The sequence below is a fragment of the Sapajus apella genome, unplaced genomic scaffold (assembly GCF_009761245.1).
Source record: "Sapajus apella isolate SASKATOON/1434 unplaced genomic scaffold, GSC_monkey_1.0 scaffold4, whole genome shotgun sequence".
Taxonomy (NCBI): Eukaryota; Metazoa; Chordata; class Mammalia; order Primates; family Cebidae; genus Sapajus; species Sapajus apella.
In genome coordinates this window covers 16,748,350-16,775,821 of record NW_022436944.1, presented here as the reverse complement: position 1 = coordinate 16,775,821, position 27,472 = coordinate 16,748,350, and the positions used below count along the sequence as shown (strand labels likewise).

Below are 27,472 nucleotides of genomic sequence, written 5' to 3'. Positions count from 1 at the left end.
TTTCTTTCTTTCTTTTTTTTTTTTTTTTTTTTTTTGATGCCAGTTTGTTGCATTTTGAGTAGAAGAGTTATGCTATGCAGACTTTAGTTTGGGAGACTTGTCCTTCTTATGTTGAACTTTTTGCCATTTTTCATTAGGATTCACAAATTACAAATGAGGTACTGCCCATAATTTGACATTTTACTGCCAGAACAACTAACTGTCAGGTACTAAAAGCATCAGTCAAAGGAAAAAGCATCTCTTGTGGCCTCCTTTAAAAGCATGTTGAGCAAAGAACTTTGCTGCAAGTTCTGAGGATTATCACCCCACATTTCCAGTGATGTGTATAAAATCATAGAATGGAGCTTATTCTGACAGATATTTGACAGGCTTCTGTTATAAGAATAAAGCCCTTTGAAAAAAGGGAGGGGCCTACTGTGAAAGGGTTATTATAAACCTTTCTAAGTGTGAAGAAAGACCTGTGAAATTTTCCGGCGACATAATGAAGCATCTTTAACTTTGTGTGTGATGGTTTTAAGTAGGAAATAAGGTGATATCCCTTCCCTACAGTAGGTGGCCCCTTTTTCTCCTGAGGTGGGCTTGGGATAGAATGTGCTTTTTTCTTTTTCAATACCTCTGTAAGCAACATGTCCCGGGACAGTGGCATAACAGCTAGCTTGGTGTATTTCAGTGTTTCGTTGGTTGGCAGTGCAAATTTAGTATAGTAACGAAAAAGTTAACATGAGACAGCCTTTATGCTTTAGTCTGAAAGTGTATATGCCAGTGTCAAGTTGGGACTTGTGAAATCTGGTCTTATTTAACATTCAAAAAGGGAAATAATACATGTTTAGTCATGAAAAAAATGTAACACTTTAATGAAAAGAGCAGCTAACAGCCAGCCCATAACTTTATTATTATTCACATAATCGAAAGGTAAACCTGCATGATTTTTTTCCTGCTGGTTTTTATAGCAAGTCTCACATTTCATAAAAGCCCCAGGGATCTTTATAGCAATAATTCCATGTATACTTCATTGGAAAATCTTGTTAGTTGTGGGGCACTCTTTTAATAGTTTTGTTTAGCCATTATAAACCTCCAATTTATTTTAAGTACAGAACATCTTTGGGGGTGTGTGTGTGTGTGTGTGTGTGTGTGTGTGTGTGTGTGTGTGTGTGTGTGTGTCTGCCTGCCTGCCTGCCTGCCTGCCACCACAAAACTTTAAAAAATTTTGTTTTGTTTTTAAAATAGGGCGTTTTTTTCCTTTTAACATTATTTTTAAAGAAACTAAGCCTATGAACAAATTGAAAGAATTGTTCAACTAGATTTCATCTAGATTTATAAATTGTTGCTGTTTTCACATATACTCTTCCCCACCCCAGCACACCTGCTTTTGAGGGGATGTATTTGAAGCTGCCTGCTGTTGTTGGGACAAATATATCACCCTTAACTACTTCTACATATTATATGTTTCCCAAGAACAAGGATATTCTCTTACCTAATCACAATATTATTGTCAGTCAAGAGATTATCATTGAAACAATATTTTAAAATACTTAGCCTGCATTAAAATTTTGACAATTTCCCAATATTTTAGAATTTTTTTTGATGTGAAATTCTTTAATGAGCACACACTGAATTCTGTTTTACTGTCTTATAAGAATCTTTTATTCTTTACTGAGTCCCTCTTTTTTACTTTTTATTTAATCTCCTTGGTTTTTGAAAATCGGTTCATTCTGTGTTTGCTAGGTCCCTTCTGTGGGACATGTAGCAAGGGGATACTTAAATGTTTCTGAGACAATTTGGACATATTAGCCCAAAGTCTGCATTGGAGTTTGAAATTTTGAAGTAAAATAAGAGTATCTATAATCTTGTTTTTGGACATAGGCCTGGTTCATATATTACTAATTGCAAGGTTGATAGAACCAAACTCACTTTTTCTTTGGGATATAGGTTGACTCAATTGATTTCTCTTGACCTCATGGTCTGTAAAATGGGGAGTCTTGGTTTAGACACAGAAATTCAAATGAGAATTCCCTCAATCTTTATGATTTTTCAAAATATATTCTTAAGAGACAAGGCGCTCACGGGAAAGAGTGTCACATCTTTGAAGAAATTAAAATGCGGTAAGATTACTCATAAGCCTTTCTCAGTCCTAAAATGAACTCTTAGGAATCTGAATTCTCATTTTTTTGGCATGAGACATTGGGCAAATGTATTACCAAGGCTTACTTTGGTCTTCTAGTGGTTTCTCCATGGCATGTGACGTTTTCCTCACTTCGGCTTTTCTGCATTGGTGTGGACCTAGGGACAGTGTTTCCTTCCAGTGTTGGTAGGCATAGTATTTGTGTTATAATCTCATTTTTCTCTATCTCTAATCTCAGATGTATCTATTTCTTCTTCAGGGAAAATGCACATATACAGGGCATCATAGTCATTTATAGTATAGTAACTCATTATTACAAAAGAAAGGCAAGCAGGGATCTAATTGCAACATAGCTCAAGGTGATCTCCCTTTAATGCCCATGTTGGTGTTTTCCATGTCGCTGAACACATAACAAGAATGATGGTAAAATCTTTGCCCAAATCTTACTGTTTTATCTTTGTACACAAGTCATTCTAATTGTGGCTCAACATCCAGTAGCTGAGAATTTGTGCTAAGTATAATTATTACAAACCCTTTAATAGTCAGTCCTTTGACAAGATTGGTATCATTGGGTCCTTATGCTTGAATTACTGTGTTTAATCTGTCATTTGAAATGATTTGTATCTGTCAGGTCTGCTTTATGTGAAAAACACTTACCTTTCTCTGGTATGAGAACTTCATTTGATTAAAGGGAAGGGGGATGGTTTGGAGATTGAGTCTGGAGATAAGGCTGCATTTCTGACTATTGCCCTCTTATTGATAATCCTTCCTATGCTGGGCAACTTAATCTGTCTCCTTGCTTTGTAAATCTTGCTTGAGTGAGAGGCAGTGTCCAGCTGTGACAAGACTAGTGACTGGGGTCAGGTAAACTCCAATTTGGAGCATATCCATTTAGTAAAGCTTTTTTACTTTGGGTAAGGCATTTCTTCTTCTGAAAATGAGCATGGGAATGCCTGCCATGTAGGGATGTAAAGCTTAAATGAGTTAATCTACTCAGGGTAAATACATACAGGGTAATTTCACAGTGTTTGGAAGTTGGTTGGCATTTGAAGGAACAGGAGCACTTTGTCTTTTGTCAGAAGGTGAAGGGAGAGCAAGTGAATGAATGGGAGTCTCTATGCATGGTAGAGTTGGAATGATATGCCTCAACTCAGAAGTTAAGATACGTCCATAATTTTGGTTTCTTTTAGAAAGCTCCTGGTTTCCTGTTAGTGACAAACTGATGATCACTTGAAACACATTTTATAATCTTTTTTGAAAGTTACTTTTCCTGTAAAGGAGGAAATTTGGACTTCTTTATTCCAGATTATCTGAAATTGTGGGAGTCTATAAAAGCTCAGGTTAGCATATATGAGGAGAGAAGGGAGGTTGTCTCAGTAGAGTTATTGTGTTCAGGTTAAAGCTTCATTCACTCATAGTTTGGGCATTTTTGGACTTAGAAAACTCAGTTGTAGAGTTAAATAGAATAAAAAGACAAAGATTTAAAGACTAGTGAAATGTATGTATATGCGATATAAAGTCAATACATAAAGCTAATATTAAAAAACCCCAAAGTTATAAAAGCCTTCAGAAAACATTAGTTATAGTTGCTTAAGACAGTAAGTAAAGTCATATACAAGCATCTAACATTTAAACTGAAGCTCAAAAATAAAGGTGGATATTCTGTTATTATGCCTCAGTATGTTATATTTGTCAGTTTGAGTTGTATTGCAAGAGTGGCAAAAGTTCACATGCTGAGGAAGTTATATAATTTTTTTTAAAAGAACTGATTTACCTCTTTAGGTCTTAAATTTAGTTTCCTTTCTCTTTCATATTATCTTGCCTTTTTCTTTCTCTTTTATCACTCCTCCCAATTGTCTCAACTTCCATTCCTGCCATTTTCTTAGTGTCCCCATGTCTCATCTTCTCCCTGCTTCCTTTCTTCCCCATCTTGTTTTTTTCTATGAGGACTTCATAATCAGATGAGAATGGAGGCAAGGAAGCCGAAACCCAGGTTATGTGGATATCCAAAATATTGGTACACCCAATTTCTGACCAACGCTGGGTTCTCTTGCCTGTGTGGTTACACCCAGTCATTTGATTTGGACTTCTTTGTTTGCTATTTCACATGGAGCATATTCACTGTGCACATCGTAGCATAGGAAGGAACTGTTCTACATGCTCATAGAAATCCCTGGGAAAAGCCTAGCTAATATAAAAGCTGTTTTGTTTTTCCAAGGAAGTCTTTTGAGACAGGGTCTTGCTCTGTCATCCAGACTGGAGTGCAGTGGGTTTTTTTTTTTTGGTATTTTTTGTAGAGTTGAGGTTTCACCATGTTGCCCAGGCTGGTCTCAAACTTCTGGACTCAAGCAATCCACCCGCCTTGGCCTCCCAAAGTACTGAGATTATAGATGTGAGCCACTGCATCTGTCCCCATGGAACTCTTTTAAACTGACTTGTCCATTATGGGAAGGTAAGAGTTGCTTCTGCGTCCTCACTTCCCATTCACAAACTGGAGCTCACCCCCACCTCCTCCTCACAGTTACCATTGACCTTATAGTTGCAGATTCATCACTTTTGACCTCTTCAGAGTGTATGATTCTGTTGACCATCACTTCCTCCTTGAGTCTCTCTTGTTCCTTGGTATTCAGTACACTAGACTTCCTGTTTCTCCTTTTAATTCACTAACACTGTCTGCTCCTCCCAATTCCAAGGCATCATCCCTTGCTCCTCGTCTTCTTTGTTCTGACCATGAGACTTGTGCAGTATGACCTCTGGGGTTCTCATCTCATTCCTTTTTCTCTCCCTGTCTCAAAAAAGATTACTCCCTCTGCCTCTAATCTAGTCCCATTTTTGGAACCTTGGTCCACGTTTTCGCCCAGCTGTGGGCTCTTTGATCCTAGCTCTCTCCCTGATGCCTCAAGTGGAACATACCCCAAATCTGCTTCCGTGATGATGATCTAGGAAATCCTTCAACTAATAATCCTGAAAGAAGCCAGCCCTCAATTGGAGAAGGGGATGGAGCTTTATGGGTCCCATTGCTAATATATCTTACATATTAACCACATGTTTTATATAGTCCTCCATGTTCAGTGGTCTTGGACTCTGAACTTAAAACCCTTTTTCCTGAGTATGTCTAGAAGATCCATGTCACATGTTTTCCCCATGGCTCTTTCCTGCATAGATGGAAGACCTCTTTAATTGACCTGGCCTTACTGGCTCTTCCTTCAGTCTAGAGTCATCCTGTAGTTGGCCAATTGATTTTCCTAATGCACAGCCTGGAATAAGTGGTTCTTCACCTTAGAAACCTTCAGTGACTCATTAGTGAAGACTGGATGCCCCAATACAGTGCTTGGCTCTACACTCCTGCGTCTCGTCCCAAATGTATTTCCTATGCCATGTACGCAGGCTCAGGTCTCCTGCAACCTTCACGCTCCAACCACAGCACAGTTCCACTCCTACCTGAGCCTGCCTTGAAACTGCTAATTCTGCTGCAGGGTTTCCTTTTGAATGTTCTGTTTTCTTCAAGTTCCAGTTCAAATTTCCATCTCCTGTGAGCCCTTCTTCATTTTCTCCATGTGGAATTAATTACCTGTTCCTTTGAACTTCGGTGGTATGTCTCTCACACCTCTTATCATGTCTCCAGTCATTATAATCTGTGTTCCTCATCAGTGTTCACCTTCTAGAGAGGCAAAAGGCCCTGTACCCAAGTTGATGATGAAGGAATGACTGGCTCAACGAACAAATGAATTCACTCTTGGGGATTTTACTCCCCCTGAGCTCTCAAGTGCTGGAGGGACCCCTGAAGTAATAGGTGCCACGATGGCACCATTCATACCCCTAGGGTTGTTAAAGCCCACTCATGTTGAGACTTCTCTCTTCCCCTCTAAGAAGCCTTCTCCTTATTCTCCCTAAGTGGGGCCTTTGAGGAATTCTGCTCAGTCTGACTGACATGACAGAGAGGTGGTGACCAGAGCAGTTGAGTTGCTGGTCTTGAGACCACCTGCCTGGGTTTCAGTCCCAGCTCTGCCCCATTTGTTGGTGAGTGATGTGCACCATGGGCAAGGTGTATGTTTGCTTTATGCTTCAGTTTGTTCCCATTTTTAACTAGAGAGCCATGTAGTATCTGTCTTATAAGATTGTAGTAAGAATTAGAAAGATCATGATCTTTGTAAAGAGCCTGGCACACAGCAGGCATTCAGGAAATGAGTGTGAGCTGCCTGGGTAGGGTCCTGGGAGGTTCTTGTTAGCCTCTAGGTCAGGGCTTATTACCTATTACCTGGCAGCATCTGGGCTGGTTACTACCTACACAGAAATGTATTGTTTTTGTGGGGTCAGGGAGCATGGGGGTGGCTACAGAAGTTTTATAAATAATAGCAAATATAGCATGGGAGACTAGAATTGTGACTTCTCTTGAGAACATTAGATCTGAGGTTGTAAATACAGTGGTTAAGAATATGGGCTTAGAAACCACAGTTTGAATTAGCCCCATTCCTGCAGATTGCAAGCTCTATGACCTCATGCAAGTTACTTAGCCTTTCTATTTCTCAACTTCTTGATCTCTAAAATGAAGATAATAAGCATTTCATAGCCTGCCAGGGAGTGTTAAAAGAGATAGATGTGTTGCTTTTGTCTTTTTGATGAATCTAGAAATCTTTTTTTTTTTTTTTTTTTTTAAGATAGAGTCTCGCTCTGTCACCCATGCTGGAAGTACAGTGGCATGATTTCGGCTCACTGTAACCTCTGCCTCCCAGGTTCAAGCGATTCTCCTGCCTCAGCCTCCCAAGTAGCTGGGGCTACAGACATGTGCTACCACACCTGACTAGTTTTTTTGTATTTTTAGTAGAGCCAGGGTTTCACCATGTTAGCCAGGATGGTCTCGATCTCCTGACCTCATAATCCACCTGCCTTGGCCTCCCAAAGTACTGGGATTACAGGCGTGAGCCACTGTGCCCTGCCAGGAATCTGTATTTTAAGAATCCCTCCAGCTGACCCTGGTAGCCACTAAAATTTGCTTACTAATATAGCTCATGTGTTCTGTATTCATATTACCTACATTTGGTTTCCATGTAAAATTTAAAATATTGAGATGTGTTTCTAGGTACTTCAAATGATTTGTAAATTCTGCACTTTGCTTAGTAGGGCTACTGTCTTCTAAGTATGTGTTTTCTTAAATAATAGATGATACTTGCTTTGGGTTTTTTTTTTTGCTCTGGATATTCTGTTAGATCCATGTGAACTTTGATCTATTAACTTGCTGGAGGAATACAGTTGATGTTGGGGTAAGGGTTAAGTATTTTTAGGAAAAATACCTTGGAAAGTTATGAAAGGTATAACTTTTGTAACTTGGAAAGTTGTAAAAAGCTTTTAAATGGATATGGAATATATGAAATAATGGGATTAATAAGATTGAATAATTATTTTGTAGTTTATGATGTAATGACTTTATCTGCCTTTGGCTTCCATGATTTGAAAATCTCACCGTTTCTCTGCCTCATCCTTCCCCTTTACAGGGTTCCTTCTTGGTTTCTCAAGAATTTTTCTATGTGTGGGAACTGCACTCCCTTCAGCCCCCTGTTTTCCTTAAAGTTATTGGGAAGATCTTACCCTATTTGTTTGTACAAATGATTACATTTTAACATTTGACAGAAGCCTTTGTATTCAAAGCTCACATATTCTGTCAATCAAAGCTGCTATTTTCTTTTATTGTTTTTGGTGTATCATTTATGGCTATATTGTGGCATCTTGTTTTTAAAAATACTTTGGACTTGAGTATTGATGATTACTGGTTTCAGAAGTTTTTCATTTTTTGAATGTTATTTTAGGGTATCTCTAATATGTCTTTTCACCAAGTTCTTGATAAAATAGATTATTTTATTCTACAGATCAGGCACTCTGCCTTTGAGTGGAATATTATAATGGAATGAAGTATTTGTATTTATGGAAGACAGATTTACTCTTTGAATTTTATCTTGAAAGGTCGTTTTAAAAAATTGTATACTTTAGGTGTACCCACATTAAATAGAGATTGAAAATGTCATTAGAGGCAAAATACATAGGTTATAGCACTAAACATACCTGGTTATTTAACAAGCTTGGATGCAGTTACTTACAAGATTATAGTCTACTTGTAATTGTGTAATGTTCTCAGTCAAGATAATACAGATTTAGTGACATCCCTAATAGTGATGACTATTTAATTCCTTTATTGGAAAGAATGAAGATCAGACATCAAGAGTACTTTCTAAAGAAGAATTTTTGTGATTGCTATATGCTGTAGTTACAAATTTTACTTAACCATTATCAACAGTGCATAGCTAAAGGATTTCATCAATAGCTTTAAAACTTTGGATGTGGTTATTCCATGATCCTGTTGTTTTCATGATCGTTCACTAGTGAACCCAAGAGCACCACAATTTTCAGGCCCTACTTACATGTTATAGGAGAGCAGCTGGAGAGAGCCTGAGCTTTCATTTCAAGAAATTTATATTGTCTTTGGATAATAAAAACATCAATGAGAATTGGCTCCCCCTTTGCTTCTCTAGTACATAAAATAAACCAAATGGGCTTTATTTTAACAAACATTTATTGATTGCACAATGAAACAGTCTCTGCTTTCAATAATAAACATAGGTTATTAAAAGAGTAGATGCAAATGTCAGGAAGTAATTACAATGCAGTGTGATAAGTTTAACAATATAGTTGTGACAGCATACAGAGGAGGGAGTGATTGGGTTTCAGGTGATGGTGAGATGTTGGCCAGGTAAGATTTTATGGACTATGTGATGGCAACATAGGGTTTCACAATGGATAAGAGGCTTCCAAGTGTACCAGAGGGAAATACACATATGCAGGGGCAAAAATGGAGAATGGCATATTCTAACAATTAGAAATTTATATAAGTGTAAAGTTCAAGAGATGGGTAAGTAGTTAGGAGGTGAGGCCAGAAAGGTAGGCAAGTTCTAGGGCCTTTGAGGCTGTGGAAGAAAATGTGGGCTTCACCTTATGATGGTTGTGTTGGAGCTCGTGGCACGTTTACAGAGCTTGACTACTCCTTTGTGTATTTTCTCTAGAAGATATAGACTCTTTTTTTTTTTTTTTTGAAGATATAGACCATTAACCATCATTTCAGAAAGTTACATTTTATTTTTTGAATCACAAAAGATGCAAGAAAAAATACCATGTTAAATAAGTATAAGCAGATCATCATCCTTTGAAAAATCTCCCAATATGGATGTTACTGATTATGGGTCAACAATTACATCTTTATATGTATCGAGAATAGCAATTCTATTTAAAACATCTATAGACCATGGACTATAGGGCGTATTGTGGGAGATACCAAGAAAACCTGGCATGTCTGCCTCTCAAGAAGCTTTAACATTTTTAGGGGGTGTTAATTAGAAAAGGGGAATCTGCGTTGAGAACCCTATCACACACCCAAACAGAAGAAGTAATTATTTTTAACCAGAGGGAGGGGCAGGGGTGTAGGGATTGTGGCCCAGGAAGGCTTTGGTGAATAGGTGGCATGTTTAACCATCATAAGAGTATTTGCTGGACAGAAGGAGAATTCCAAAGAATAGTAACATAGCATTCTCATACTTGAATTATATACACTTAAGGGATAAGAAAAGTGGCTTAATAATGGTGCTTGTGCCTGTGATGGTGTATTGTTGTAATGTGAAACAATCTGTTTGTAATGGTTAGGAGAAAATTCTTTACCCAGGATTTCAGAGGACTTGCTGACCCACTTCAGTTCCTCAGACTCTTCAGATCTGCCCTTTCAACCCCTGGCTGCAGTTTTCAACAATGAACTTCAGGAGTTGGCCCTTTTTTTCAAAAAAATCAGCACATATCTACATTTAAGGGGCACAAAAGCAGTAGTGTTGTGTGAATTGTGTAAAAGAATGTGAGAAGGTGTTTGGAGGGGAGGTTTGCAGGGATATACATTTCTCTTTAATCTTTTCCAGTGTTAGTGAATGCCCTAGAAATAGAGACTTCTAGTGGCCATTTGTATCCTGTTGCTTTTTCTTAGTAATGGTTCATTCAGCTTATGAATACATCTATGTGGAGTTAAAATTTATGTAATCTTTTCTGTATACCAGGATGATAAAATACAAGAGGGCATTTGTCCCAATCTTTTTTATTGGTTAAATTTGATTTCCACATTATCTACTGAAGTCTCAGCAATAAATATAAGTTAACCATATGTACAGTTGTCAGCCTAAGGTTATGTTGTCTGTCTGACTGCTCTGATTCTCTTGGCTTGATGCTATGGTCTTTCTCTCTCGCATACATGGTAGTCTTTCTGTGAATTTTTTACATAAGAATATGTATATTAAGGGATCCATACAAATGTTAGTTGCTGCCAAAAAGAGAGTTGTTTCTTTAGCAATAAACAGTTGATTTTGCATCCTGCAGTCAGTCTTGTTGTTGGTTTGACTATGAGTATATGGAACTCTGGCAAAATGAAATGGAGCAAAACACACAAAGAAGACAGCCACGACAACAAATACTTTGCCTTCCAGCTTTTTGTTGTGTTTTCTGTCCTTACTTTTGGACTTTTTATAAGAATCGTATACTTTTTTTGCAATAACCACATAAAACACAAGCATTAGGACAAAAACAGTCCAGAAAATAAACTGGGATATGTTATTTACTATTTGATGCCATTTCAGCCCCAGAGGCCCCTTTAAGGAGGCACACTTTTTCACAGACGATGGTGTTGCTTCCTTGTTGCTCAAGATAATATTTGGCAGAGAGATGAGGAACAAAGAACACCAGGTGAAGATTGAGACAGTTTTTGCAAAAACAGTTTTTTTAAGGAAAACATTTCTCAAAGGTCTATTGATCTTGAGGAATCTGTCAAAGGCTATGAGACCTAACAGTACGATGCCCACATACATGGTCTCATAAAATATCACCGAAGAGAAACGACACACGAAACCTCTGAGCTGCCAGGGTGCCAGGTGTGAGTCAGAGAGGATTTTGAAAGGAAGCATGAGTGTCATTATCAAGTCAGCCACCAAAGTGTTTTTGAGGTAGATGATGAAGGTGGAGGAGCTGGGGATGTGAACAAACACCCACAGAGCCAAAGTGTTCAGCAGGATGCCGGTGAAGAAAACCACTGTATAGAGAGCCGGGAATACCAGCTGTACTATCCGAGTGTCTCTGGGGCACCGCTCAGACCCGTTGAAGCCTTGCATCACTGTGGTGTTCATTGTTTCCAATGTCACCTGTTACAAATAAACATTTATACAAACAAAGGAAAACAAAAAACTCTTCATGATTTGCAAATGCTATTTTTTAAAAACAGACTTTGGGTTCATAGTGTATTAACATCTTGCATTTATCCAACACTTTCAATAGATGAGAAGGAAAATAGTTTCTGGCTAGAATTTTTAAAGCATACAATATATTTTTGGTACTTTTAGCAGCACCATTACTTTCACATCCTTGTGAAATCCAAAGAACAGGTTCTACCTCATTCACAGGTGCTACTGTTAGCCATAGAAGAAAACTCTGTTTGAGAGACAATAATACATAATTATTACTAATACATCAGATTGCTGTAAATTATGTAATTCCTTATGCTCATAAACTATGGTTTGAAGATTATTAACTTTAAAGTACTATTTTTCCCCTTAAGCATGTTCTACCTTTTATATAAGCAAACACACTCATAATAAAAAATTAAAATTCACCTTCGGGAAGATACTCCGTTCTCTGTGTCGTCTTATTGCAGCAGTCATTGGTTCAGCCCACAAAAGAGAGTGTGAAGTAAGTGTTCTGCTTTCTTATAGTGGATTTCCTTCCTTATTTTTACTTTTGTAATGTGACCCATTAGAACATCTTCATATTCAAACCTTTGGGGGATTTGCTAATATGCTCTTTTAGTCAAACTTTCATGCTGTAAATCTGTGACTTGAATAAAGAAGCTTATTTGAAATTATCTTTAAATTTTCTCATCATAACTTTCTTGAAGTTTATCTTCTTGATCTGCATGTTCAGTGAACTTTTTGAGTGCTTCTTGTATATAGTGGGAGATAGAAAGATGAAGAAAGTAGTCCCAAATTACAATCAAGCAGGAGAATGACTTTATCTAAAATTGGACAGAATCATCTTCTGCATCCTTGTAAACTAGATTTTCCAGTGATTTGTGTTCAGGGGGATGATATGTTTATTTTTGTAGATATTTGTCTTAGTCTTCTGGTTTTGGGATCTGAGAGTTAACATGATGTTTTCTAACAGTTGAAGACTATTGGACCCTGGTTTTTGGAGTTAGAATTCCAGTTCCACCAATTAATTGAGATTAGATTATAGACAAATGATTCAACAGCTCTGTGTCTCAATTTCTTCATCTGTGTAATGGGTTTGAAAATAGAATCTATCTCACCCTGTTATTAAGAATGAATTGATTGCCTGGAGTAGTGCTTGACATATTGGAAGTATTAAAAAATGTTAGCCACTCATTGCCATGGGAGTGATTGCAAATCCAGATATTATGCTCTTTTACTTGTTAGAGAGCCATTTTTGGAAATCTTTTCTGTATTTGGTGTATTTTGAGTGCAAAAGACTTAAGGAATTTCATCAATCAACATTGGGCCAGTATCTATAAATTCTTTTTCTTTAACTCTCTTCAAGTTTGAAAATATGTAATACTGCTTTTGCATAGAGAAAGTTGTTGTCCATGGCAGACATCTGCTTGCCAGGTAGGCATAGGAAAAGCAGAAATTAGGAGATCTTTTGGAGGATGTGGAGTTCTCCATGGTGAGTTTCATTTCACTTTTTGTGCCACAATGTACCATAGAGTTAGACAAGACTGTAGTGTTGGTTGATCGTGAAGCTTTTGGGTGACTTGGCTTTGGATTCTGAGAGTAAAAACTTAATGTCGCTGGACATTTTAAAATATGAGGCAATACGATGTCTGATGGTTTTGATCAGACTACCCAGTAATGGCACAGTTTGAAAAATTTCTCTTTGACAAATAAATTAATCCTTGGGAGTATAGATTTAAGATTTCATTAATGTAATGGAGCATACATGTATATCTTATAAACATATATCTTTTTGTTTGCTCAGCAGAGGAAAACAAAAATGCTTTATTTCTTAAGTAGAGAAATTTAATCTATAAAATTAATTGTAAATTTCTCTGTAGCCCTAAATTTGTAATCTAAAGGAAGATCTAGAATAGTTTTCCTTTAAACAAGAGAAATTCTGTGCAGGATAATTTCATAACCTGAAAACTGGAAATCACTTTTGGTCAGATTTCAAAACACTGAAGTGTGGGAAACTTTCCAAAGAGGAACTGACTTATGGTGCCTGTTTCTAGAGTTTTGAAAATATATTCTTTTAAATGTGGTAGATGTCAATGTGTTCGACCATAGTAAATATCCAATAGATCATTCATTTCTATATGTTCATGCTTCTTATGTGTTAGCTGATTTTTCCTTAGTTCACAGCAGTACTAGTGCCTGCTAGGGAGGGCATAGCGGATAAGCTGCTCATCAGAATGGTTAGAAGCCAGAGTGCCTGGGCTCATTTCCTTTTTCCAATTCTTTATTTTCTTGTGACCTTAGGCAAGCTGCATATGCTCACTATGAAATGATTGCCTTACTTTTACAATAAAAATAATAGTATTTGCTTTACACAGTTGTTAAAAGAATAAAATGAATGAACATTCAACAGTGCTTAGAATAATGTCTATCATGTGGTAGGTATCATGTAAGTTTCTTGTTAAATGAAATTGAAAGAAAATTGGAATGTTGTGCATACATATGGTGATGTCTCACAAAAGGAGAGAAGAATCAAAGAAGGTACAGTGAAAGATCCCAGAAGTTAGGAGCCTATCAAGTGGGAATAAACTAAACATTTAAAATCCTACAGGACTCTAAGAAAATGTAGTTAAAATCAGTAAAGTCACACCAACTATACTGTTTTAAGTGATTATTTAATACTTACAACAATCCCCAGGGATTGGTCCTATTTTTAGAGTTGAGAAAAATTGAAATGCAGAAGTTAAGCCGTTTTGCCAAAATCATGCAACCTAAACCTGCTGCAAAGTCACACAGTTTGTCTGGTTTCAGAGTCCATGTTTGGAACCTGCCTCACTCTCCTGCCTCCCAGTAAGCCATAGATAGGGTGACAGTGGAATTGTTTGCCAAATTCTGGAGTTCTTGAGCTGGAAGTTCCTGATGTCTGAGAAGGGAACAATCAGCCACAAAGTTTAACGGACTTTTGAAACTTTCTGACCATGTAAATTGGATCAAAGCAGTGTGATCAGAAAGGAACCAAAGAAGATAAAATGAAAGGTCACAAAAACCAGTCTCTAGCCATAGGAATAAACTACTATTTCCATTTGTCGTCTCCTTTGAGATTTCTCAGTTGGATCAAAATTGATAGTCCAGTGCCCAGTACAGATAAATAATATGCGAAAAGATGAGGAAGTATTTGTCTTCATTTGGGATGAAAATTGAAGTGGGAACTCCTATACTTCTTTATTCATAGAAAAGACTTTTACTTCCCATCAAAGTATACCACAGTACTTTCTCAGATTATGTGAAAATTCCATACAAGACTAAAAGTGGTAATAAGAAGCTGAAATAAGTTATACTTTTTATTAATAAATGTAGCAATCTGTTTTTTCTAAATAAGATCAGTATTAGAAAATCTCCAAATGTAACTAGAAGTAGCCAATAAATTCACTGCTATTTGAAACGTTTACTATTTCACATTTTTTACTATAAAAGGAAATCATATGCTTAAAAATGGAAATACAAACATATAGTAGAAAGTGAAAGTTAATATTCTTACATGTACATACCAATGTGTATGTGTACAAATATATTTACATTTATTTATATATTGGATTTTTGTTTCATTCCATGTTAGTACATGTAGACTGACCTGATTTTTTTTTTTAACTTTATTTTAGGTTCAGGGATACATGTGCTGATTTGCTATGTAGGTAGATTGTGTGTTGTAGGGGCTTGGTGTACAGATTATTTTGTCATCCAAGTAATAAGCATAGTACTGGATAGGTAGCTTTTCAGTCCTTACTCTCCTCCCACCCACCACAATCAGCGTAGGCCCCGGTGTCTGTTGTTTCCTTCTTTGTGTCCCTATGAATTCAATGTTTAGCTCCCACTTATAGGTGTCAACATGTGGTACTTGGTTTCCTGTTCCTGTGTTAGTTTGCTTAGAATAATGGCCTCCAGCTTTATCTGTGTTGATTGCAAAGGACACAATCTCTTTCTTTTGCGTGGCTGCATAGTATTCCATGGTGTATATGTACCACATTTTCTTTATCCAGTCTACCAATCATGGGAATGTACGATGATTCCATGTCTTGGCCGTTGTGAATAGTGCTGTGATGAACATACACATGCATGTGTCTCTATGATAGGACGATGTCTGTTCCTTTATGTATATACCCAAACATGTGATGGCTGGGTCAAATGGTAATTCTGTTTTAAGTCCTTTGAGAAAAGCCAGACTGCTTTCCACAGTGGCTGAACTGATTTACTTTCCTACCAGTAGTGTGTCAGTATTCCCTTCTCTCCACAACCTCGCCAGTATTTGTTATTTTTTAACTTTACATAATAGCCATTCTTACTGGTGTGAGGTGGCATCTCATTGTGGTGTTGATCTGTATTTCTCTAGTGACATGCCAATCAAATTTAAAATCAGTTATGCTACACAAATTTACCATAGTTAAGCTGTTACTGATGGGTGTGTAGTTTGTTTGCAATAGTAGTTTTTCTCTATTAAAAACAATGCTATAGGCCAGGTGTGGTGGCTCACACCTGTAATCCCAGCACTTTGGGAGGCTGAGGTGGGTGGTCACAAGGTCAGGAAATTGAGACCATCCTGGCCAACATAGTGAAACCCTGTCTACTAAAAATACAAAAATTAGCTGGGCATGGTGGCGCGCACCTTATAGTCCTAGCTACTTGGGAGGCTGAGGCAGGAGAATTGCGTGAACCCGGGAGTTGGAGGTTGCAGTGAGCTGAGATTGTGCCCCTGCACTCTAGCCTGGTGACAGAACAAGACTCCTTCTCAAAAAAAAAGCAAAAAGGTCGGGTGCGGTGACTCACACCTATAATCCTAGCACTTTGGGAGGCCGAGGCAGGTGAATCACGAGATCAGGAGTTCGAGACCAGCCTGGCCAAGATGGTGAAACCCCATTTCTACTAAAAATACAAAAATTAGCCAGGCATGGTGGTGGGTGCCTGTAATCCTAGCTACTCAGGAGACTGAGGCAGAGAATTGCTCGAACCCTGGAGGCAGATGTGGCAGTGAGTCAAGATTGTGGCACTTCACTCCAGTCTGGGCGACAGAGTGAGACTCCATATCAAGAAAAAAAGAAAAAGCCACAGAAACCTTTTAAATTAATTTGTAAACCTATAGGTGAAAAAGCCATGCCATATAAATATAAATTTATTTGCTCATTGATGATATCATATGTTCTTTCATATTTTTTTGCCATTTGTATTTCTCCTGGAAATTGCTTTTCATGCTCTTGCCCCATTAAAAGAAAAACAGGCGATTTCTCACTACCCGTTGATTATTAAGTATGTTTACACATCTTTAGTTCCCACTGGCAGCATTGTAATCACACCTTTGTTGGCAGCGAACAGTGATCAGCTGTTTTCAGTGCAAAGTGGCTGAAATACCTGGATACAAAAAGAGGGTTAGTTTTTTTACAAAAGGTCCCCCCACCCCCTGTTTTTAAAGTACTAGTCCAGGGAGAGGGAGATTGATTGGTTGATTTATGAGATGGAGTCTCACTATGTCGCCTGGGCTGGAGTGCAGTGGCATGATCTCGGCTCACTGTAACCTCCGGGCTCAGGCAATTTTCCTGCCTCAGCCTCCCGAGTAGCTGGGACCACAGGTATCTGCCACCATGCCCAGCTAATTTTTATGTTTTTAGTACAGACAGGGCGTCACCATGTTGGCCAGGCTGGTCTCAAACTCCTGGCATCAGGTGATTCACCTGCTTTGGCCTCCCAAAGTGTTGGGATTACAGGCGTGAGCCACCGTGCCAGGCCCGCCCCCGCCACTGTTGTTGTCGTCGTCGTCCACCCCTCCCCCTCCTTCTTCTTTCTACTTTTTTCTTTCTTCTTTTTTTTTTTTTTTTAAAGAATCAGTTAGAAAATACTTAGGTTTTGTGAGCCATGCAGTCTCCATCATAGCAACTCAGCTTTGTCATAGCATGAAAGCAGCCATGGATAAAACCCAAATAGTTTTGTTCTAATAAAACCTTATTTATGGACATTGCAACTTGAATTTCATATAAATTTCATTTGGCATGAAATTTTATTCTTTTGATTTTTTTTTTCTTTACAAACATTTGAAAAGGGGTACACGTGATATTTGATACAAGTATACAATGTGTAATGATCAAATCAGGGTTATTGGGAGTCCCTCACTGCAGGCATTCTTTTCTTTCTGTTAGGAACCACTCTTTGAGTTACTTTGAAATATACAATACATAATTTTAAACTGTAGTCATCCTGCTGTGCTATTGAACAGTAGATCCTAATCCTTCTTGCTAGCTATATTTTTGTACTCATTTACCAGCCACTCTTTATCCCCTCTTTCTCCATGACTCTCTGGTAACCATCGTTCTACTCCCATAAATATGTACAATTATTATGTATCCATAACAATTACAAACAAAAAAAATGAAAACAAAAGATTCCTAAATTTCAAGCTGTACAAAAATAGGCAGTTGGCTGGGAATTGGTCTGTAGGCTATAGTTTGCCAACACCCTGCTTTAGACCTTTTGTGTAAGAAACCACTGAGAAAAACTGCCAGTAATTAATACCCTTAAGACTTGTAAGCCACTGAGGCTATGGGCAAGACTACATTTTATTGTCTCATCTTTTGAACTCTTCACATCTTGACCTGAGTCTACAGAATTTGGCTTCATTTAAAAAAATAAAGCATCATGAAATTTGGGGTTATGATGTATATTTATATGCCAAAAACTAGAGATAATGGCATGTTTTATGTATAATGAGCACTCCGTAAATAAACTCTCAGACTGTCTTGAATGGGTTTGGTTTGATGTAAGAGTATATGATGTCTAAGGTTTTTCAATAAAGAAATCCCAACAAAGCATGGTTTTAGAGTTTTATGTAAAATTTTCATGGTATGTGTGTGTGTACACACACACACACATGTATATATATATATATATATACACACATATATATGTATGTGTGTGTATGTGTGTGTGTATATATATATATATTCCCATAAAACAGGTAATTCCAAATACTTTGCAGTTATTTTTACTAAAATACCATATTACTATTAGCATTTCTGTTTATTTCCTCTCTTTTGGAAATTGTCATCTCAGTGACAAAGATTTTTTGGGTAGTTTGTGTCCACTCTGCAGTCTCCCAACATCTGCCCTTCATGACACTGTGAAGTAGTCAGTTTCAGTGCATGCTCTACCACTGACTTAGATGGGTGAAGGAATGAGTCTGCCTTTCATTTTTGTTACATGCAAAATAAGAAGGTTAGGTTAGTTGATCTTTAGATTATCTTTCTACCCCAAATATCCTGGTATTCCTATAGAACATACAAATTTATGCATGTGATTTTAGAGTGAACTGTACTAGTCTACACAGCAAAAATTGCTATTGCTTTTATCCCAGCAGTATATAGGGTATATACTATATGAACTATCTCTGTCTCTCCATTGACACTAAGTGCTTACTTTTAGTGGTGCTGGAGGAAATGTGGCTGCTTGGAAGTAAATACCACTTAGTAGTTAACTGAGTTCAGCTTCGTACTGAAATAGAACTCAGCAGAGGTTGTAGAGAAAAAGTGGAGAAAAGTGATTATTATTAAAATTCGGTGAGCTTTATACAACAATATACCCTTTTATTTCTTCTGGCATTATATTTCGGTATTGATCACTGTTTCTCCTTCTGTTTGAGAATCACCTCTGTGGATCATATAAGATTGAGAAAAGTGATAAACTTCCACAGGTATTATATGTTTTGTTTACATTAAAATAGTGAATATGCCTTGTGTAGAAGTAGACTGCATGTTATAAGTCTGACCTGTTACACTTGAACTTACTGAAATGAGATGTCATCTTCAGAAGAGACTTTGCACAATAACATGTAATAAAAGTGTTGGCATTAATTCTTTCTTAAATGGATTTGATGTACTTGTATATGGTGAGTCATGGTATCTAATATCTTTGAACATAGAAATTACAACAAAGAGTGATTTAGAGTTTAATGTAAATTTTGTATACACACCAATACAAACAAGTAATTGCAAACAGTTCAGTCACTTTCTTCTAAGTAGTTATGTTGTGCAATTTTGTAATCATATTTAATTTTTTTCACTAAGGTAAAATGTTCATTAACCCAATTAGCAGCTATTTTCTCGAAGCTAGTTAATAAATGTGTCAGTGATGGTATTATTGAAGTTATAAAAAATTAGTAAAACCAGTTTCTTTAGAATTAGGGAAGTTTTTAGTGTTAGAATATCATAAAAGTAACTCTCCTTATTTTAATGACTGATATTTCTTATCTTTATTGTAAAGATCTTCTTTAAATTTCTTCTTAATAAACATAAAATTAAATCCAATGAAATACAGTTTCAATTAGTTTAAATCCCTCACATTTTTGTTAAGAATTAAAAGTTAATAGTTACTATTCTTTGTGTATCCCACTTACTTAAATTTTTATAAGTATCCCAGTAGGTCATGATTTGGTTAGGGGACTAGAATATATATACATTTTAAGTAATCATTTTTGGTAACAAGATTATATCCAATTGATCATTCTTCCTTAGTTGATTATGAAAAAATAAAATTATGAGTATTAATGTATTTAAAAAATTACAGAAGATATATGATTACTCATTTTGGCAAAACTCTTCAAAACATGAATACTTCGTAGTTTTGCATACTGCATGGCGATTGGCTGCCATTTGTTTTGCTACTGTACAGCTACAGGTTAGATTATTTTTCTGTATTTTAAGATAGCTTTTCATACTGGAAAGGTAAATGAAAATTGCTTTTGTAATCTTCTGTTACTTGTTTTAAGAGTCGTTGTTATTAACTCAGTTGCTTCTTCGTCAGTTAATATTTTTACATAGCACTTTGCTTTAATGAGTTCTGAACACCAAGAGATTGAAATATTTCTCAGTTAATTTGTTTACATTGGAGTCTCTTCATTTAGGTCACCACCATGCTGTTTTTTTTCCCTGTTGTTCTGGGATAGAGATGCTGCTGAATTGGGGCACTTCAGCATACTTATCAAGGAATTTCTGAAGGACTTGCAAAGGAAAAAATAGATGAATGGATCCAGGCATGCATTTAAGGAAGTTAACCACAGAGTGCTCTCTTTCACATAGAACAGAGTATTTTCAGCGGCGCAGTCAAAGACGTCCCGGGTTTGGCTCAGGGTGTAAGGAATTCGGGCAAAATGGAAAGGAACAAAACAAATAAAGAATACAGCAATGATAATGAAAACTTTAACATTCACCTTTTTCCTGGGGACTTTACCTACACCCCTTGTTCTTACATATGACCGGTATAGTTCATTTGTAATGAGTGTATAGCATACAATGACAATTAAGAAATTAATCCAGAAAATGACTTGACAGATGTAATTGACTATTTCATGCCAGACTAGACCGAACTCTGATTTAAGGAAAGAGCATTTCTTCACATTCTTGTCTCTCGGCCGCCTGTTGGTCAGAATCATGTTAGGCAAAGAGAGTAAGAACATGAATGCCCAGATGACAACAGAGAGAATCTTAGCCCCCAAGAGATTTTTGGGGTTGGATGTTTTAAATGGCCTGGTGGTCTTCTGGTAGCGATCGATGGTTATCAGTCCTAGGAATGAAATACTGATATACATTGTAAAATAAAATATGACAGAGGTAACTTGACACACAAAGGTTCTCAGTGGTCCTGTTCCCAGTTTGGCATCACTAAGAATTTTGAAGGGAAAAGTCAGAATCATAAGAAGATCAGAAATGACTGTGTTCTTAAGAAAAATAATAAAGTTTGATTTACTCCGGATTTGAAAGAAAATCCTCATTGCCAGGCTATTTGTGATGAGTCCAACAAAAAACAGGACGGTGTAGAGCAGTGGGAAGAGGACCTGGGTGATTTTGTAATCTCTGGTGCACAGACTGGTGTTCCCAGGCACAGAGGTGAGATTGCCGATGGCTTGCATTTCTTCTTTGTTACCTAGAGAACAAGACAGAGGATGGTTATTTTCAGCCTGAGGTAGTTAATTTTGGCTGTTATCTCTGTGTGTAATTTTTTGGACATGGCCTTCTCTAAAAGTTGAGGTTTTTCATCTTCATTGTAGTAGTTAGTAGGAACACAGAAAACTGAATCCTAAAATATTTCATTGCAGCAAATATTGCATCTCTGCTGAAGAGAAATGATCTGAAGTATAATATGTGAAGTTATGGATGCTTTGTATTTTTTATTTGTTGAATGCTTGCCTCTTAAAGCATGTTTTGACTTATGGCTTACTCATATTTATATGCAAAAGCTAGAAGAGAAATAATGGGGTTGTGCTTTACTCTTCTCCATCTTCCCCTCCATGCCTTTTAGCTTTTTGGTTTCTATTCACATTCACTTTCCCCCACCGTAATTATTCCTGAGCTTCTTTTACTGTAGTACCATCAAAGCATTTGAGAGAGAAATGATAGATAATTGCCTGTTAGAATTATAGAGAAATGATAGATAGTTGCCTAACGTAATAAATAGAGAAATGATAGATAATTGCCTAAAGTAAAAAAAGGGGGAATAAATTAGTATAAATTATTCTTGGGAAACTTATTAAATGAATAAAAGACTGAATCAGTTAAAAAAAAAACAAACAAAAAAAACCCTGAACCTTTTTTCTTTATATTTGGAAGATATTCCTGTTTGTATATTGCTCAGTCAGTCATTCAGAAATTGGCCTTGCAGAGATTCATTATTCTCCTTCAAATATTTTAACCTATGTATATCTTATTTCTAACTTTGCTCAGTGTATTTGAAATTGCTACATACATTTTCTTGAATATCATTCAGTATAAATTTTAAAATAGTAAAAACATAAGAGACAGAGAGAAATGGCTTGTGTATATATGGTCATGAGTTGGCATTCCTCAAAATGGGGCATACTTGCTAGATTTATGGAGTATGTAATGGTAGCTAAAATAAAATATAGGTTATTACCACAATAGGCAGCTATAAAGAAAACTAACAAGTGACTCGAATATGCTGTATGGCATCTACATCTTAGAAATTTGAAGTGACGTTTGTAATCTTTTTATTTCATCAGAGATAAATGAAATTGGTTCTATATAAAATATTCTTAATAATCAGGATATATTGAAAGTACAAATAACACATTAAAAAAAACTTTCACGTAAAATATATTTAGATAAATGAATGTGGCACTTACATTCCCCAAAATGTCCGCACAATTCTTTTCTGTCTTTAATTATGGAAAGAAAATAATTAAGAATCATGTTGTCACAGTATGGCTTTAATTTTCAACACCTCTCCACCTACTTAGTGCTTTAAAATAATACTAAACAAAATCTAGTGTTTTATAATACCAGATCACTGATTTTAACCTTCCTTGCTACTGCTGCATGGTCTTAGTTCATCCCTCACAATTTTGGAAATTCAATTTTGTGAATATACATTTTGCATAGTATGTAAGTTATTTAACAAGTATTCTTAACATTGAGAATTTCAGCTCCCTTTATCTGTATTTAAATCTCATTTTATACTTGAGGCAAAGTAACTAAGACCATTTGTATTTTATTCCAATGGTTTGTGTAATTTTTCTTAATGAAGATCTTAACTAACAATTGTCTCTGGCATCATTAATTAGACTTGTATTTTAATTTTTATTCCAAATACATGCTTGCATTGATAGTTATTAAGGCTTATAATTTTAAGAGAAACTTGGAAAAATGTACACACACATCAGAGGGTAAATACATATATTTGTCAAGTACTTATAGAAATAACATTACCTGATTACTGTGTTGATTCTGGAGGATTTGAATGTATCCAGTAAAATAGTAGTTTTTGCAGCCTGCAGAGTGGCATCTGGTATTTTCCTTTTAATGTCTTAGTTTGGTTGCCAAACCTCTTTGTGATAGAGAATTTCCTGAGTTTTCATCAGTAAAGTCTGAGTGCTCTACAGAGAAATAGAAGGAGAGAAAGAGAGGGCTTCACAATCAGAGATTGTCTTCATAGCTGAGCTCAAAGCTATGCAGACACTGAATTTCTGTCTGTCCTTTTTTGGGACTTCTGCTTTTATTTCCCGGGAAATGTGGGATGAGGGTGGCTGAGAAGTCACCTTTCAAAAAGCAATTTAAAATCTTGCAGCTTTTTTCTGAAACCTTCCATAGATGATTTATAACTTCGAGTTATGGTTATTTTCTATGCAAATGATAAATCCAACTTGAGATCAAGCCTTGGAAGTCTGCTTCCTGGAGAAGGTTTTAAGCTTGCTTTCTTGGGTGGTTAATTTATCTGAAATATATTGTGTACAACACTGGGTGATGTATTTTCTTTTAACAAGTAATTGCGTTAACTCAAAATGCGTGCTAGTTAAGGATGTTAAGTCTCTGGCCCTTTGTTTTGCCTTGGTTAATAATGTCATTATTTTAAATCTGTGTTTGATTAACTCCTTTGTAGATGAAATAGTTTCCTTTTATTATAAATTAGCAGATTCCAAAATTACATTAGAAAAGCGGTTGTAGCCATTGCCAGGCTTATATACAGTGTCCTTCATGCTTTTCTTGAATAGAATTTAAATATAAACAAACAATATTTGTTTCTTTACCTAACTTGAGTTTTGGGGAAAATATAACATTAAGGCATCCTTGTATCACAATTACATACAGTTCTTTAACTTTGAAACCAAAAGGGCAAACGATACATTAGGGGTGAGACTGAAGGGCAAAGTGTTTTGCTGCTTTAACTTTATGTGAATATTGCTTTGTAGAAACACACACCCCTGGTATCTCAAACTGCAGTGTCCTTCTGTTATCAGTAGAAATCATTTGGGTTGGTGCCTTTGCTGTGAACACATTTTTGTTATTTCTATTTTGAGTATTTGTGTGTCTCTTTACATGTTAAATATCATCACTGGTTTTCGAAGTGCAGAGCAGCAGCTCAGCATCACTTGGGAACTTGCTAGAAATGCACATTTTTGGGCATCAGCCTAACTGAGTGAATCAAAAACTCAGGGGTACCCACCCCGCACCTATATTTTAGTGAGCCTTCCGTTGATGCTCAAATATGAGGACACTCAAATGTGAGGACCACTGATTTAAATGACATAAGAATTTTATTGCTATTTAGAACTTGAAATGAAGCTATTAATTTCAGTCATTTCAGACATAATCCCCACCTGTTGGTCATCTTTGAGGAATTAATTTGATATTAAACTCTTGGAAATGATTGTATTGTTATTTTTAAATATGACTGTTGTAAACAGATCTTAGCCTTCCTTATTTGTTGTAGACTCAAAATTATACCTTCAAAAAGAGCTTTTATGCTGTATATACTTCAAATAATAATTGTCAGAGTTTAATTAATTTCTTATACTGTCATGAATTAAGTCAATTTATTATCTCAACTATTCTCTGAAATAGTGTATCATCCTCATTCTCTGGATGAGGGGAACTGAGGAGCAGAGCAGTGAAGTTAAATGGAGACTCCATTCTGACCTGTGCTGTCTCGTTCTAGAATCTATATTTGTGAATTTTTGTACCTGAGAATCTTCCCTGTCACATTCTCTCCTCAATTCCTCTCCCATTAAGAGGCCCAGGAGTGAGAGGTGAATTTCATGTGTGGGAGGGCTGTACCTATTTCAATAAAATAAAGACCATTCTTGCCTTTACAACAAATTGTAAATGCTAAAGCATATTTTTGATGCTTTTTCTAAGACCATCAGATGAGACAAGGCTTATATAAGAAAATCATGATTATTTTCAACAAATCTACCTGCCACATTAAAGGAAAACTAATTCAAGATACTTAAATCATACTACCTTATTGAGAATTTATATTTCCAAACCTCTAGAAGGGCTATCAGTAGGGATTTGAGGGATAAAAGAAGGGCTTCAGTTCTTGATCTAAATTAACTTGATCTTTTCTCTGATTTTTAACTCACAACCACATACCTATTTACGAACCACCTCTGCTAACAGTTTTCCCTTGGAGGAAGGCTGCCAGTTAGGCCACTTAATGCTGAAAGTGACTAAAATCTTTAAGTGTAAAGTATCTCAGGTTATAGAAGCATATTTTCATATGAATAGAAGCAGAGCAAGTTATATATGCTTTAATCTCTCATTTGTAAATAATATCAACACATACAGTTTGTAGTTTGTGTTACTATTGGGAGCATAGCTAGCTTTGGTTGATTTGGTTATTTTGTGTGATTGAGATGAATTAGAAAAATGAACAGAATTTTTACTCTTAAGTGGTTTAATTGGTTTGTTTATTTTACCAAGTCTACTAAAGGTAGTAGTCTGCTCATATGAAAAATGTTTGCTTCAAATGGGTTTACTCTGAACCCTGTAGTCTTTTGGAACTGGGCAGGGGAGTAGAGATATAATTATGACGTTTGATTAGCTCTTAGGCTGCTTTAGTTCCAGTGGTCTATGGTTCTAAATGTGGTCATTTTGACATTAATGAACATTTTGTTTGAGGGCACATATTTTAAAGCAGTGCATAGTTATGTCTGCTACCTTGGCTTTATCCATCGGAATATAGAAATTTAGGTTAGATATACAACAGGTTCCAAAAACAACGAGTCTTGGGCATTGAGGTATTTTGCAAAAAAGAATGCTGTCTTTTGTGACCCAGTTATCTGACATCCCAGTCTTGAGTATTTTGCTTGTAAGTAGAGGACAAGTATATATAAATGTTAGTCATACTGTGGACTATAAGCTGTGTAGAACAAAGATTTCATATACAAATCTAGTTAAATCAGCCTCCTATTTTCTTGATTTACAGAAAATATACTCCACTTTATGTATAGTTACTAATGATTAAAAAAAACCTCTTAATGTCTTCATTCCTATAACCGTTTCCTCATCCATGTGCACACCCATTCTTCCTCCCCAGCTCAGAGGCTTATTCCTGATGGAACATTTATATGAACTTGTTTTATCCCCCCCAAAAAAATGGTCTGTTGAAAGATTTTGCTGAAAGAAACAGTGTTATAAGGCATCTTTTAAGAGTTATTTAATAAGCGAAAATTTTTAACTAAATGCATTTATCTCTAAAGACTAGTTTTTATTGCTTTTCTTAGAGATGTGGTAGGTTGCTATGTTAAGTTTACTTCAAGATATATACTGGATTTGAGTTTGAATTAGAGCACACAAAATTAGAGAGTACTGGGAAGTATGAAGGGCCTTATTTTGTTTTATCAGAAGGACAATTACATCTACTTCATCTGTTTTTTATTAGTGTTTGGAAGAAAGGAAGCACATTGAAAGTGAGATTTTTCCATTTTTCTTTAAGGACATTAGTAATTTAAAAATTCTATGATTATTGGATTATTGCTGAAATATCAGAAAATATGAATAAGATGAAATGAGAATACCGAGTTCTGCTCATCTCACCATCATTATCACATCTTTATCAACACACACACATTTTGGCAAAATTTCTAATCAGTTATTTTAAATAAATAAACATGAATTAGAGAAGACCTCAATTCCATTAACTCCATTTCTTCTTTGTAAGGACATTTGGCTCAAGAGACATATTTTAATTTGTGTAGTACAACAAACCTTCCAGGGTTTTTGGCGTGCATCCTTCTAATTTCTTCATCTGTTAAGTCTCTGTGAGTGTGAGATAATACCTGGAGAAAGAAAGTAATTGATCTAAAGGACGAGATCCTTAGGACTCATTTTACAGGGGGAGATGACCCATTCAATTCAATAGCCGCAGGTGGACTAGAATAAAAGAGGTAACCTGACATCTCCTATATAGACTATCCAGTTGTGCTTTTCGTTGTCTAACAACTGTATCCTTGAGGGAATAAACAAGAGAGTAATTTTTGGATGCTTATCTCAGATTATTAATATTACTTAAAACTATTAACTTGAGGATGTTTAAACACCAGGTTGAAGGAGCAGAAATCATTGATACTTTTGAAAATAATTGGTAAATTTTCTTAGGTTGACTTTATTCTCATTTGCTATAAATTGTTATTTGAAGGCTTATACATTTTCGACTTGTACAAAAGACTGATGTAAACAAATCTTGTAGGCTCTTGAAAAATAATAGCTTCTGAAATGCCTCTTCCTGTCCTCTTTGAAGGCTAGTATAGTAACAGCTATCATGAGTT

General features: G+C 36.2%; 3 protein-coding genes across 10 annotated transcripts in view; 1 reads left to right on the top strand and 2 right to left on the bottom strand.

Moving 5' to 3' along the window:
• MED12L (mediator complex subunit 12L) overlaps nucleotides 1-27,472 on the top strand; it is a 363,897-nt gene that overhangs the window by 244,633 nt on the left and 91,792 nt on the right. The window lies entirely within an intron of this gene.
• Nucleotides 9,944-11,886, bottom strand: P2RY13 (purinergic receptor P2Y13). Its single transcript, XM_032263147.1, has 2 exons — nucleotides 11,806-11,886; nucleotides 9,944-11,337 (listed from the first exon to the last, which is right to left on the bottom strand). The coding sequence occupies exons 1-2, from the start codon at nucleotides 11,851-11,853 to the stop codon at nucleotides 10,321-10,323; spliced, it is 1,065 nt and encodes a 354-aa protein (XP_032119038.1). The 5' UTR covers nucleotides 11,854-11,886; the 3' UTR covers nucleotides 9,944-10,320.
• The window catches only part of P2RY12 (purinergic receptor P2Y12), a 47,032-nt gene continuing 38,904 nt past the window's right edge, over nucleotides 19,345-27,472 (bottom strand). For both annotated transcript variants that reach the window (XM_032263160.1, XM_032263168.1), the window contains exons 2-3: nucleotides 23,133-23,299; nucleotides 19,345-21,333 (exon numbers count right to left, since the gene is read on the bottom strand). In XM_032263160.1, coding sequence (XP_032119051.1) covers nucleotides 20,291-21,319 — 1,029 coding nt within the window. In that variant the 5' untranslated portion in view covers nucleotides 21,320-21,333; nucleotides 23,133-23,299 and the 3' untranslated portion in view covers nucleotides 19,345-20,290. The remainder of the gene's footprint in view (nucleotides 21,334-23,132; nucleotides 23,300-27,472) is intronic.

Excerpts from the sequence above, each read along its gene's own strand:
- P2RY13 (XM_032263147.1), bottom strand. The coding sequence starts at position 11,853 with ATGACTGCTGCAATAAGACGACACAGAGAACGGAGTATCTTCCCGAAG. Across the intron at positions 11,338-11,805 it reads AACGGAGTATCTTCCCGAAG|GTGACATTGGAAACAATGAA; the intron begins GTGAATTTTAAT and ends TATTTGTAACAG.